At 41.3% G+C, this 14,783-nt stretch overlaps 2 protein-coding genes across 5 annotated transcripts in view; both read left to right on the forward strand.

Moving 5' to 3' along the window:
* On the forward strand, positions 1-13,410 carry iffo1b (intermediate filament family orphan 1b). 2 transcript variants are annotated; one of them, XM_014334500.2, is made up of 9 exons: positions 1-1,432; positions 5,451-5,511; positions 6,848-6,943; positions 7,768-7,908; positions 8,009-8,193; positions 8,294-8,420; positions 10,747-10,836; positions 12,003-12,133; positions 12,705-13,410. In XM_014334500.2, exons 1-9 carry the CDS (start codon positions 459-461, stop codon positions 12,802-12,804), a joined length of 1,905 nt encoding a protein of 634 aa, XP_014189986.1. In that variant the 5' UTR covers positions 1-458; the 3' UTR covers positions 12,805-13,410. The 2 variants fall into 2 exon arrangements, with proteins under 2 accessions (XP_014189986.1, XP_014189985.1); XM_014334499.2 differs by having other exon boundaries at positions 3-1,432; positions 10,744-10,836.
* The window catches only part of si:dkey-260g12.1 (tumor necrosis factor receptor superfamily member 1B), a 26,620-nt gene continuing 24,668 nt past the window's right edge, over positions 12,832-14,783 (forward strand). Inside the window, exon 1 of one of the 3 annotated variants that reach the window (XM_042222154.1) lies at positions 12,832-14,564. The gene's annotated coding sequence lies outside the window, so the exon portion shown is untranslated. The remainder of the gene's footprint in view (positions 14,565-14,783) is intronic. The other 2 variants (XM_014334502.2, XM_014334503.2) reach the window with 2 other exon arrangements.

Consider the following 14,783-nt stretch of genomic DNA (forward strand, 5'->3'; position numbering starts at 1 on the left):
TCCTCTATTCGCGTATTTACGGCAGACGGATCTTCCAATCCCGCAGCGCTCTCTCCTGCCTGCGGTCACAGCTTGTTGCCAGAACTTCAGTAACGCGGAGACGCCGGATTTCTTTCTTATTCATTCATGCTCTGCGGCTTTTTCTTCATTTATTTTACATTTATTATTGCAAAGCATCACGCTGAGGCGCACGTCCGGTGTTCTGTAGTCTTCTTCCAAATCCATCTGTCCTGATTTAGGCTGTTTTTTTTTCTGTGGATCGTCAGAGAGCACTGATCCATCAGCCGACGTTAAGACCTTTGGGCTTTAAGGATAAGATTCTTATTTATAAACAGTTATATAACCAAGTGAACGGGGCCATAGGCGTTTTACGCACACGCCGTTCCTGGATGTCAGACTTCTTATTATCTATATTATAACAATATTCTGTTGTAGCAAGCCAGTTCCTGTCCGTGTTCATGCCAGATCTGCAGCGATTCAGTTTTCCATACCATAGCATGAATCCTTTGTTGGGGGCCAACGCGCATCTCCAACAGCATCCGCAGCAGAACCAGGCGCCCGGACACCCGGACTCTCCCTCAGGTCTCCTTCCCGACGCTGTTTTCGGTGCACCGGACGAGGCTTCCCTTCTGCTGGGTGAGCAGCCCGGCTCGGGGCCTGACTTCACCGCACCCTCGCAGTCTTCACCTTATCTCCATCACAGCAGCCACTATCAGCACCGCCCTGTGCCGCATCCCCCTGCTGCGATGGCTCTCAGAAACGACCTGGGCTCCAACATCAGCGTCCTCAAAACTCTCAACCTGCGCTTCAGATGCTTTTTGGCTAAAGTGCACGAATTAGAGCGCAGAAATAAGATTCTGGAGAAGCAGCTCCAGCAGGCGCTGGACGCCAACAAGGGCTGCAAAGGTGGATGCTGTGAGAACCAAGCGCACACCCAGGAGGTAAGCGTGCAGACGGGATTTGTCGGAACGATACAGCTTAGGCCCGGCTCCCTGCCCTTCCACAACACCAACAACTCGGCCAGGAGGCCTACGACACTGTTCACAACGCCTCTCGCGCCTGCCCTGCCACCTGCAGCCTCTGAAAACTCGAGTGCAACACAAACAAATGCCGCTTGCAACCCAGCCATCACCATCAGCCTATCCTCCCCCCGTGTGGACTCCCCGGGATCTGGCTCTAAAACGGGAACTAACAACAGCACAGGTCCGGGAGCCTCCACCAACCCTCCTCCACGGTTCCTTCCGGGCACAATCTGGTCTTACAACCACACCCGCAAGTTCGGCCCCGGTGCTGAGCGTCTGACCAGCCCAGGAGTATCCTGGGTGCACCCGGATGGAGTTGGTGTCCAGATTGACACCATCACCCCCGAGATAAGAGCCCTGTACAATGTCCTGGCTAAAGTGAAGAGGGAGAGAGATGAGTATAAACGCAGGTAAATGGACCAAACCTTTTATTGCAGTTCCTTCAGGGCCATTTAAAAAAAAATAAATCTTGTGATTGCTCTGTAGCTTTATTGAGTGTATGTAATGCTTTACTTTGGAGAAGTGAGCAGAACAACTGCAGACCAGCTGTCTCCTGCTACACCACAGAGTCAGCACAAAAACTCTACATCAATCACTTTAAGCCTGGAACTGCATTCATCACATGACTAATCACAGAGGCAGGTGCTGCTGCTACAAATACACTAAAAAAATATTAACACCTCAGGGGACAAACATGAAGTAGAATCAAGGTCAAAGCTTAGTGGTCGTCCTCTGTGCAGCCAAACATTTAGCTCAGTTTGTACACGTTTTATGGGTCAGATGCCAACATCAGTATCAGCTTTTAGAGTTACATATTAGCAAATATTATTTAAATAATACACATAAACACCCATTCTTTTATGTTAAAAGAGAAGATAATGTCTCATTGTTTATTATCTTTCCAAGAATGTGTTGTTGTAGATGTCCTTACACAAGTGCTGCAGACATTTATCTGAGTGTTTTTAAACTGTGAAGTCTGAGCTGGACAAACTGTGCGATGATACCATTTTCTAAAGAAAAAAAATGGCCCCATCTTTGTTTTTTTGTCACATTATGTTCTGCAAGAAAATATTAGCAGGTTAGTATATTATTTGGATTTTATTAACATGTGGTCACTCATATGGAGAGCCATCATGTTTTATGCTGAAAGGCAGTAATGATTTTATCTAGAGAGAAGTTCAGAGAGGAAATGTGAAAATAGAATTCAGGATTGTATTTTTGGATATTATGTCGAGACTTATTACTTACAGCCTCATTTGCCAACATTTAAGTGAACTAATTATTTATGGGAGATTTGGCTATGAGCCCCATTTCAAGTAAGAACCAATCTTTTATGTTGAACATTTACTGGTTGTAGCTTATCAACAATCAACTAAATATCGGAGGGTTTTGATGCAGAACAACAAGCATCAACTCTTATTCTGTGAAAGTGAGATGGATGAGTAGAAGAGGATTAACCGTTGCTGAGAATATGAGATCGTGTAATCCACAGTTGCTGCTGTGAGCTCATGCGACTTTATCTGATGACATCACCAGTTCAAATATGGATGCTTTGATCTCCATTTTAGAAAGACAGCTGTCTGTGTATGTGGCCAATCACTTAATCGCTAATATGGAACAATGTGATTGGTCTTTTCTCCAGAAAGCTTAGCAATAACATCTAAAACTGCATAAATCCTGTTGTAAATTTGAAGTTTGTCCAACAGCTTTGGTGGATTGTGTATTATTTGTAATTATTTGTTAACTCCAAAAAGGTCCTTTGCGCATTCATCATTAAATTCCCTCAGATTATATCCAATTGAGCAGCCATGCATTCTTCACAGCGGAGATCCTGAGCACAGTATAGTGGGCTCTTTGTGTATGAAGCACATTGACGACTTTAACAATCCAGAGAGTGTGAGACAGATGAGACGCTTGCTTTCTCTGTCTGTAGAGACACTAGTGTGCGTCATTTCCCAGCCTGCTGTCCAGACATATATACATTTTATTTGTGAATTGAGGGGTTTCACACACTTTGTCCCTGTCAAAGTCTTTTCCTCCCTTAATGAGTTGTTTTGAGGGGTCTCTGCAGCCCCCTTCAGTCAGGACAAATGAGGACGTCACAAAATGTTTCTTCATGCGAAACTTATTCTCTCAGATTCAGGCTATTACATAGCTTTTAAAATATTAATACCATTTTATAATGTAATGCTTGTTATCTTATTTTTATTATATCTGTTTTAGAACCTTTACTGCAACCTAAAGCAGCTTGTGGTGTATTTTAATTTTCAGACTTACCCTCCTCTAGCTCTCTGCACTGTTCTTTTATTTTTTTCAAGGACAACTGTCTCTCCCCCCGTTACCCTCCTTCTGTCACTGCCAAAAAACCCTCTCTCTGCCAACCACACGCTCTAGCTCATATTTTCTTTCTCTTTTAAAACCGACACAGTCGCACCTTTTCTTCCTTTCTCACACTCTCTTCCTTCCACTGCGCACCGTCGTCCTCTCTACACTCCATACTGTATCTGCAATGCAGCATGCACTGCAAGATGTAACTGGTGGAGGGGGGCTTGGCTTGCAGAAGGAAGTGCCTCTCAGTTTTCTGTGCGCGCTGTCCTTACTGATATAACAAGCACCTGCTATGACAACAACAACCCCTGTTTCATGACTCAGTTTATTTCAGATTTAGTATTCCCTTTAGGGATTCTTGTACTGCAGCATTCTGCATTTTAAACAGCTTTTTTATAAGAGGCTGCAGACTGCAGTGAGTGAAATTCCCCTTGTGGTATGAAATCACAGAGATTGTGATCACATACACAGTAGTCTCTGCTCAGGCTTTTAAATGTGTTGAAGATCAGATTCACAGGCACAATGGTCTGAGATGCATCAGCGAGTTGGCCTGTGAGGGATCGGTGATTCACTCAGTCGAACACCTTTTTTATTATCTTTAATATAACTGCAGTAAACTGATTTTAGTGTGAGACTCAAACACTTAGACTGAAATCTAGTTGTACTTTTTTGTGCAGATAAATGACAGCCTATCTACTTAATTTGAGCGCTCCAAGTCTCATTCACACAGTACTTTTATCTGTGCCTAAGCATTTTTATCAAATATTTACACCCACACTAACTTGGGGTTCAGTGTCTTACCCAAGGATACTTCAAGACATGGACAGGAAGAGCTGAGGATCAATTTACTGACCTTCCTGGACCATGTCCACCTTTAAATCGGGGCGATCGTGGCTCAAGAGTTAGGAGTTCGCCTTGTAATCGGAAGGCTGCCGGTTCGAGCCCTGGCTTGGACAGTCTCGGTCGTTGTGTCCTTGGGCAAGACACTTCACCTGTTACCTACTGGTGGTGGTCAGAGGGCCCGGTGGCGCCAGTGTCCGGCAGCCTTGTCTCTGTCAGTGCGCCCCAGGGTGGCTGTGGCTACAACGTAGCTTGCCATCACCAGTGTGTGGATGACTGGATATGTAAAGCGCTTTGGGGTCCTTAGGGACTAGTAAAGCGCTATATAAATACAGGCCATTTACCATTTAAAGAAAAAAAGATGTAATGTAAATTTTGATGATTTAGAAATGAAAAATTTGTTTATGGGACGGATTCCAGTGGAGATAGAAAATATTTTCAGGTTGTCTGTATCAGGACAACCATCCCATTCACTTATTATAAAATAACAATATTTCATACAGTAATTAAATTGGTGAAATTGATGAATCCAAAGGGTCAAAGGTCAGCTTCACTGTAACAATGTAATACTCTGCAAAAACACTTTTCTGGCCATTAATCAACACCAAAACCAAGACGGTGACCATGTTTCACATTTAGTTTGAAACAAATTGGAGACTCCAAACAAACTGGAGATGCTAATACAGCTTTACTTACTTATACTACATGTCTGGTCACACATATGCTAGTTATTTTAGGCATTTTGCCTGGAAACTGGGAAGAGTGAGCAAAGGGCCTCAGGTCAGAGCTGAAGTCAGGCAACTGCATTTAACCCTGCAGCATGTGGTTGCCTTTTCAGCCTTTTATCTACACCAGCGCCTGTTAAAGTGTTACAGCACTGATTTAATTCCACTTTTAGGTAGGCAGTGCTCAGCAGTGAGTGCAGAGTAAATTGCTGCTCCTAAGCAACTTGTTATCCATCTCCTGTCGAAAGTGTGTTTTGTTTGGTTGATCCTTGATTGCTGAATTACTTGATGTAATGAATCATCAAGAATGTCATTGTTGCAGTTAGAGGTGCATTTTAAATAGACTTTTAGCCCCTTTAGCCTTTCAACTACCTGAATTAATTGATTCACAGGAGCATTGTCTGCTTTTATAAATGTCAAGAGCTGATGAAGACCTAATTTATGTTTTGTTCTTCGTCTCTGATCTCTGTACCCGAGAAGACATGAACTAGAAGATTATTAATGTCTTTCTTAAACTTATCTCTGTGTCTCCTAGATGGGAAGAGGAATACACTATGAGGATGGATCTGCAACAGAAGATTGCAGACTTACAGGAGGTAACATTATGTACCCTTTTTTTTGTCTGTTCTTGTATTTCTCAAGATGGGGGAACATAAATCTGTTTATATAGTCACACTGTGGGGACTGAAAGTCTCGATATTATAAATGATTATATGTTATTATGAAGGCAGAGGTTAGATTTTGGCAAGTACCCGCAATAGTTGCTGTCAGGCAGTCCTCAGAAAACTGATGTGAGTTCTCTGAAGTGACAGAATTAAAGACGTGTGTGTGTGTGTGAATGTTTGTTAATACATATCCGTTCGCTTTAAATTTTTAATTCTATGCTGCATGAGACGCTTTAGCTAAGGCTGTGTTGGCGTCTTTACAATAATGTTAAAGGTTAAATAGTTTCATGAAAGTGAGAGAAGTAGGGCGGATTAGTTTGGTTAAATATAGATTGTGCTGCAGCTGTTTGTTGATCTTGCCAAGCACATACCTCTTTCTCTTTGCTGGCAATGATTATTAGCTTCTTTAGCTGCTATCAATGAGTCATCCAATGCTAGTGCACTCTCTTTTAATTGATTTGCTTTTTTCCTGAAACCCCTTAACCATCCACTGCTAACAGTGCCAAAATGGATTTAAGGACATGAAAGTTGTATTTATATCTGCCTGTCGCCAACCATCAAATTGCAATTACTGTATTTCTTGCACTTGTGTCCTTATAAACACATTTCCCCACAATGAAACCATTCATTATGGCATAATTTAGCTTATATATAGCCAAAGTGAAATGCTGAAAAATTAAATGAATACTCAGTATGCTGTCTAACAGTTCTGGCTTGATTAGCATTAGTGTTTGATTGAAGTCTGCTTTTAGTCTACATGTAGACACATGTGATGAAGAGTAGCCGTGACATTCATCTTTTTTTGTGCAGTAACAGTTAAGAGCGAGAATATGAATACCACTGAGATGACAGATAAAGCCCCCAAAATGAATGCCTCCTACCCCCCAAATGTTGACTTCATGGCAAAGGTCTCATTCTAAGCCCAGTGGTTTCCTGTATATGTGTTTTTGAGCATGTGCCCCATTGCGAGGAATCTTTACCTGACCCAATTTGACAGGAAATACCACCGCACTTTAAGCCCACAAAAGGGTAAAAAAATGCTTCTCGAGTATTGTAACTGCAGCACGTGTGAATAAATCAGCGGGGAGACTTTGAGGGTTACCATGATGTCAGACTCATTTAGAGCTTCCCAGAAGTGATTATGCATTTAGGATTTGAATGTGCTCTTTGCAGATAAAATCTTTTTGCACAATGTGACCCAAAAACTACAGTAAAGAGAGTTGTGGTTAAGTGCATTTGCTCATTATGACTTCTTTTGCGTGTGCAGGACCTGCAGGAGAGCGAAGGCTGCCAGGACGAGCTGGTTCGCAGGGTCCAGCATCTGAATACGGAGCTGGTTGTCTTCAAAGGGCTCCTGAGCAATGTAAGCTCATACATTCATATAATAATCACAAACAGTTTTAGCTCTTTACAGTTATCAGATGTCCCTCTGCATTCACTTGGTAGTTTGTCCTTATAAGCTGCTTTCACACTGAAGCCCTGAACTTTTTTTTTAGACATCACCTGGATAAACGTGGCTGTGAGAACGCAAACATCCAACCCAACTCTTTAACCTGCCAACTCCATAGTGCAAAGTCTGCTGTCCAAATGCAACAATTTGTGCTGACGTGAGAGTACTGCAGGTTATAGTCCAGTGAATTCATAGCTAGCGAGTAGTCGTCATGGTTTCTGCATCCCGCACACTCTGCAGTACCTCCACGTAAACCAATCAGGAGATTTCCCGAGGAAGGATTCTCCAAGTCCATGTGTGAAACAGCTTGCTTTAGTTACAGCAGCGGTGCCCAACCTTGTAATTCTGTAACTTTATTAACAGCGTCCTACTGAAATGCGCCAACAACATTGAGAGTAACATCCTCTTCTCTGCCCCTTAATGCTCTCCGGTCGTTATGGTAACGCATAAATATTTCTTTCAAAATAAGACACACAACTACAACGCGGGAAAAGACCCAGGGAAACCGAGTTAACGATAAAAAACCCCCGAAAACCATAAATTTCACAACTGAGCCTCAACTCTCATGGTCTGGTATCAAACGACTGAGGATTGGTGACCCCTGAGTTTTCAGGGGTCTTATTTTCTATCTTTAGGGTGCTGTATAAGAAAATGGTGCTACTATTATGTCATAATCAGTCTTATTGGTACAGTTTTCCAGTGATGCTGAACAGTTCCTATATCCATCCTCTCTGTAGAATTTGTCAGATTTGGACAGCAAAATCCAGGAGAAAGCGATGAAGGTGGACATGGACATCTGCCGCAGGATCGACATCACTGCTCGCTTGTGCGATGTGGCCCAGCAGAGGAACTGTGAAGACGTCATCCAAATGTATCAGGTAAAACTGTTTAATCTCATCATCTCTGGTTCTTTTTTTATCTGCTTTTAGCAAGTGTCTACTTGTTAGTCTGATCCTCTAATCCCAAACTTTTCTGCAGGTTCCTAATAACCAACCATCGCTAAACTGCCGCCGTAAACAAACCCCTCTGTCCTTTAATGGGAGTGAGTGTGACGAGCCCGTCAGCACCTCCGAAAGTGACGGAGCAGTGGTTAAAGATGAGGAGCACTGTGGATCTGCTGCTAATCAGATCAATGAGGAGATGCAGAGGATGCTAAACCAGCTGTGAGTGGTCTGCAAATGTAATTACTGTAATCTGAGTCGTCTTTTCAGGCCATGTGCATTTGTGTGTGTGCATTGATACTTTTTTTAAAAAAAATTTCAGGCGTGAATGTGAGTTTGAGGATGACTGTGACAGTCTAGCGTGGGAGGAGACTGAAGAGACGCTGCTGCTTTGGGAGGATTTCCCAGGATGCACTTTGCCTCCAGATCCCACCCACCCACCGGGAGAGGTAGGCAGCAGTCACTCAAGTTTAAGACTGAGAGAACTCTCTGTGAAGATTTAAAGCTCAAAGTTGTTAGAAATATAGCTGTGGCTACCAGAGAGGAGCTAATTTATGAACATACATATAGAGGCTTCAAAAAAGCTGAAAAATTGAAAGATTTACCTTTAGCCATCGTTGTGGCATATTAAAAATACTAATTGCAAAGGATTATGACTGTCAGAAGTTACCCCACCATCACCGTTTTCTGCAAAACATTCACACAGCATAAACAAGCCTGTGTTTTACTGAAATCGACAGATATCTGTGGTCACCAGTTATAGACCTCACTTAGTAAGCAGACACATGCAGTCATGTGAGAAAACACTTTTTCACAAGGCTCTATTCATTTCTGTGAAAAACTAAGTACACTGCCGCAGTGTTCCCAGAAGCTCAGAGCAAATTCACCCCAAGTGCTGACTGTGCAGTGCTCTGACAGATTGCAACTACTTTTCAGACTCGACAGGCCACATTTAGCATATTAAATGTTCAAGTTCATGACAGTACCATTAAAAAAAAGACTCAACAAGTATGGCTTGTTTGTAAGGGTTACCAGGAGAAAGCCTATTCTCTTTAACCATTGTAGCACAGCTTGGTTTTGCAAAGTTGAATCTGAACAAACCACAAGACTTCTGGAACAGTGGGGTGGGGGGTGACATGAACTTGTTTTGCAGCTATAGGAGCTGGGCACCTTGCAGTTACTGAGTCGACCATAAGCTCCTCTGCATACCAACGTATTCTAGAGTCAAATCTGGCCGTCTGTCTGACAGCTGAAGCTTGGCCCAAACTGGGTCATCCAGCAGGACATGTACAGCAGCAAATCTGTAAAATCAAAGTCTAAAGGTGGCACAATCAAAGTCCAGACCTCAACCAGACTCAGGTCTGGGATGTTAGACACTTGTGCATAAACAAGTGCCCTCAAACCTCAATAAACTGAAGCAACACTTTGAAGAAGAGTGGGCTAAAATTCCCCCAAAGGGACGTGAGAGACAAAATGTCATATAGAAAACAATTACTTAAGGTTATTTGTGCTAAAGGTGGTCATCCAGTCTGCTCATTCACACGAGGTACTTTGTTTTTCACAGGGCTGTGCAGTTCTTTCTTTTTGTTTTTCACGTGACTGTAACTGTCGATCTTTCTGAAAGACGGAAGAATTTTCATTACCATATGTTGGCATCTCACCATCCTTTCAGGTTTCAGTCAAATTGAGTTTCTGAATTGTCGTGCATCTGCAAAAGGTGCAGGGAAAACAAAAAAAAAATGAAACACAGGTAACATCACAAGACGACCCACTCACCCCACCTGCATTTCAGTCCGCCTGTGTAGCACCCGTGTACTGCAGGTGCTGACTAATTAGCACGATTGGCAGCACCTGGGCCCAGTGTGCTCTACAAACGCCCTCAGAGCTCAGCTGCCAGCGTGGCTTTCCTCTCCAGAGACACTTCTGAGATTTTGGTTGTATCTTGGTTTGTTGCATGGCACGAGACAACATTGCATATGCCGTTTCCTCACTCACGCACTCTCTCACACTGCTGGCAATACTGACTACACATCCCATGGCTAGTTTAAGTTCTTTCTTTGGTTCTTTAGTTTAAAAATAAACTGTTTCTTTAATTGGCACATGTGTGCTTCTCTATTTTTGTCATTGTCGCAAAAACAGAGAGCATGGCTAATTACTAAATTCTCTCAGCCATGTCTCAGATGTTCATCCTGAGTGAATGCAGTTATAAAGAGACATCTGACATCTATTGTTACTTTTAAAAAAAACGTTTCAGAATTTCAGCTTAAACACTGTTTAAGTCACTGCATAAAGGAGTTTTATAAAGTAGAGGAAGCGCACTGTAATTTCCAAGTGCACATGGTTTGATATTATTGCTTCAGATTTCAAAGAAGCTTTTGTTTGTGTGGTTATAAGTGGACTTTATCCAGAACAGTAGGCAGAGTGGAGTCCTTCAAAGCTCAGTCTGCTGCCCTTCGGTGCTCTGCTGTGGCCGGGCCAATTCAGGCAACAAAACAACACTCGCACAAATCCAGCCTGTATTTAGCGTACATGGTGTTTGTTTCCAAGAAATGCATGTAGGTATTTGTTTTCATTTACCAGCTGTGTGCGCTTTGAAAAGCCTGCTCTTTCTCCCGTGGGAAATAAGTCAGTGAAATGTGAGCTGATGGGAGCACTGCAACAGCTGTGCTTTGATGGTTCTATGTCTGCGGTGATGTCTGATGATGCACACGTTAAACCGATTATAACTACCTTTCATCGCATGTAAATTTCCATGTCCGTGTTTGTCTTCAGCAGGAGGACTGTCTGGAAAAGGTGATTAATGACACCGAATGTCTTTTCAAATCTCGAGAGAAGGAATACCAAGAGACCATTGACCAAATTGAGGTCAGACGCTTGCTCTGTACTTTTATATGTTAAATAACTTCCTTCATCCTACATGCTGGCAGTTTGTTCTTTCATTTTTGCTGCATGCATTATGTCTCCTGCACTGTTTTTTGTGTCTTGCATTCACAAGACAATATGATGTCTAAATAATGACATTAAGTGAAATACTATTACTATGCTTTGTTTTAAAGGGGCAGTAGCCTGCCTTGCTGAATTTAATCTTTACTAAACTGTAAAGTACTTTAAAGGCCTTTCTTTACATCTTTCATACATTTTAGATGAGTTTATGTAAGCCTGAGCAGTTTGGCTGCACATAGTCAGGGGGTTGTTCAAGAAAGCAGGTTTAACAAACTCTGAGTCTAACTCTAAACTTTGACAGATAGTTTCTCAGACATTGACTAAGCCTACTTCCAGGCTAGAAAAGAAAAATTAAATGAGAGGCTTCAGTGAAAACAAGTCGTAGTCGAGGACTAACTAAGCTCTGTCCTTGTCTTATAAACCAGCCATGGGTTTGTTTACTGTGAGAGAGGAAACGCTGGTCAGAGTATGTTTAGACTGAGATTTTTTTTAACCTAAGTGTCTTTATTTTACCCCCTAGTCATCATTCACCCAGCTTAAATGTGACTTACTATGTAATAAAGCTGTGATCCTTCCAATTTTTTACATTTGATTATTAAATTCCAGCTATAACTTGACAGAAACTACATCCGTCAAACTTTGCCTTTTTGACTATCGCACCGAAATCAGCGACTAAACCAAACAAGCTATCCACAAGGCTCTAAACACCATCAGTAACTTTAAGGAGTTGAGTGTGTGAAAATATTTAAACATGAATTGGTGCCAGAACACATTCAGAATGTCTGCGGTCTGAGTTTGAAAACTCACTTTAAACTGCAGACTACAACTTCAGTTCAGTTGTAGCCTGAAGATTTTCACAATAACCAGTGACTGATTTTTGAATGAGTGATTATACAAGTGCTCATGTTAAACAAAAGAAATAGCAAACGTTCACTTAATGGGAGTCTGTTTGCACTTTTTTTCACATTTGTTTTGATATTGACTGCATGGGTGAGGAAGTGAGACCGAGACTCTGTTAGATTGCTGTTGATTGCATGCGTATGTATTCTTGGAGTGATTTAGTCTAACTCTCAGTTTTCTGACTGTAGCTGGAATTGGCCACAGCTAAGAGCGACATGAACCGACACCTGCACGAGTACATGGAGATGTGCTCGATGAAGAGAGGCCTGGATGTTCAGATGGAGACCTGCAGGAGACTCATCACACAGAGCGAAGACAGGTACACACGCACATAAACACACACACTTGATGTTGATTTTATTGATCTATTTAGCTTCCTTTAAAAAAAAACTATTCGAGCAGTTTCAGTGTATACAGCATATCTAATTTATATTGTATTTAAAATAAACATTTATTAAATGGGTTATAAAACATTACAGTATGGGTGTATTCAGCTTTAATTATGTGTATCTAGTAAAGTTATTATTATAATCCACTTTTGTCAAAATGCATTATATTATTTCAACTTTCTTTATTTTGATTTGTTACCTGTTTATACACCTGATACACATGATAGACATGGTTATTACTTAGTTATGACTACACTACTATATGTTTATTTAGCTTTAAATATAAATAAGCTTTATGCTTAACTGGCTGGACTTTATTACCTGAAAATCTATGCCAACTGTCTCCATTTACCTAAAAGCCGTAATATTTATCCATCTGAAAATATCGCACTTTATATCAAAACCTTTAATGAAAATTATAGTGATCCACCGAACTCACAGGTAGAGCGAGTTTAGTTTTTACTGGAAAAAATGATGCATTTCTCTTTCTGCCCCTCTCAGTCCGTCTGCTGTGCCTCCACCCGCTGAGGAGAGTGAAGCGAGAGAAAACGACAAGCCGTCGGTATCTCCACCTTCTTCCTCGAGCAATGGGAGAACATGACACATGCTCACTCCAGCGTTAACAGCGGCTGTGGTCACACGATCTCAAGTTCATCCATGACCACACCGATACAATGGGCGCTGACTACGTGACTACGGCAACACCATGTTTACGTACTTGTTTGACGAGTCATTTCTTTTTCTGGACACTTTGGAAAGCGAGATGGAACTGACTGAGCGAGGAAGTCTGTCATTGTGCTTCATTTTGTGACGATTCAGTAGGTTGAAGGACCTAGGGTCAGCTGACTATAAGTGTGGTTACAGGAAGACATAGCATGACTTATTCATTCTACACAAACGGACACGAGCTAAAAGAAGGATAATGTAAGCGTCTTAAACTCATCTCTGATCTGCTTTTATGGTCACTGAAGCTCTAAAAGTTAAAGTCACATTTACAGGAATATTTCCAGGAAACAATGAAGCTTCAGTCTTAAAATAATATAACACTGAATTTTTGAATTTGAATCTTTATCCACACATGTAGGTTTAATAAAAAGCCGCGAGAGAGCATTTTAGTGGCTTGCAGCTGCATTAACTGTTCACCATATCTCTTGCATAAACGATAATAGAATCACAGGCAAAGCAAACCTGAGGCAATAAATGAAAAGTTAAAGATACAGAAGAAAATCAGAAAAACGCAAACATTATGTGCATTTTTACTGGAGCAACAGAGTTGAGTCTTTGACTACCAACAGGCCTCCTTCCAATAAAGTGAGGTGTTTTCTGGATAACAAGGGAAATGTATGTAAAAACCTTAAAACTTCAAGTCATTTCAAAGTGATTTGAAAAAATAACTAAAATCCTGAGAAGTTGCTCTTCAGATCTGTGGTGTTTTGTGTTCCTAAGCCTTAAACCAGATGATATAAGAGTTTCTTTCTATTCTTCTCCTGAAGCCCTTGATCAAATATAACAGGAGTTAATTGGGAAAGTTGAATGTCACTCCTCTCACTCGGATGCCTCCAGTTCAGAAAGTGTACGTGTTTGCTTTGAGGACCACATTGTTTGAAAAATGGCAGTAGTATGTTGGCTATAAGTTGAAAACTGTGGGCCTCCTGGCAGATTTTTCATCAGGATTTTTATGACAAATTCTTAAATATTTTGAAAAAACGTAAAAATTTGTAGTAGTCGTCTGACCACTGAGCTGGTCGATTTGGTGCAAGAAGACTGTTTCTATAATGATGTGGGAGAAGATATGCATTGACAAAGAACAATTATACAGAATTTAGTCAAGGATAACATGGCAAAAGCAAACAGTCCAAACAATGAAATCAAGATTTTGGCCTCCGTAACCTGCGAGCTACATCTGTGACACAGCAGAAGCTGATTTGTTCCTTGATTCATTTGGACACATTCGTTTACCCTAAATCTGTAAATAAACGGCCGAATTAGCTTATATTTCCTGTGCAGGTGCAGAAACTTTTAACAATAATACAACATAGTCACCGTAGTAAGTCGCATGTCTATATCACCATCGTTTTGGTGTCAGCCTTAAGCAGACCAAACCACCCTGCTGTTCACAGAGAGTTCACACATTGATCATCTTGACGATGTTGGAGCTCCAATCATTTCATATGAGTCACATCTGAAATCCCACAAACACCGTAGTCTGCTTTGAACTTTGTAGTTTTCGGGAAAGGTGAGGGAGCAATGACCACAGTGTTGGGAGGTTGTTTTTTTAGTTTTGAACGTAACCGTAGTCTCTGTCTGTTGCACTTCAAAGACCGACTAAAGTACTGGATGATAGAGTCACTCAAGGGTCATGTAAGTGTTGTTAATAATCTTTATTTTTTTAGCAGTAATGCTTATTATTATAGATTAGAGTGAAGGCTGTATCTTTGAGTAAAGCTGCATGGTTGAGCAGAATCACTTTGAGGATAGTGGAAAAACAAAAAGGCTGTCATGTAATAATGTAAGTTAGTCACCGAGTGCCAAAATAATATTTAGATTGTGAATCAACAGGAAATAGCTTAAAAAAAGACT

The sequence above is a fragment of the Haplochromis burtoni genome, unplaced genomic scaffold (genome assembly GCF_018398535.1).
Source record: "Haplochromis burtoni strain Fernald_Lab_line unplaced genomic scaffold, NCSU_Asbu1 Contig_80, whole genome shotgun sequence".
In the NCBI taxonomy this organism is placed as follows: Eukaryota; Metazoa; Chordata; class Actinopteri; order Cichliformes; family Cichlidae; genus Haplochromis; species Haplochromis burtoni.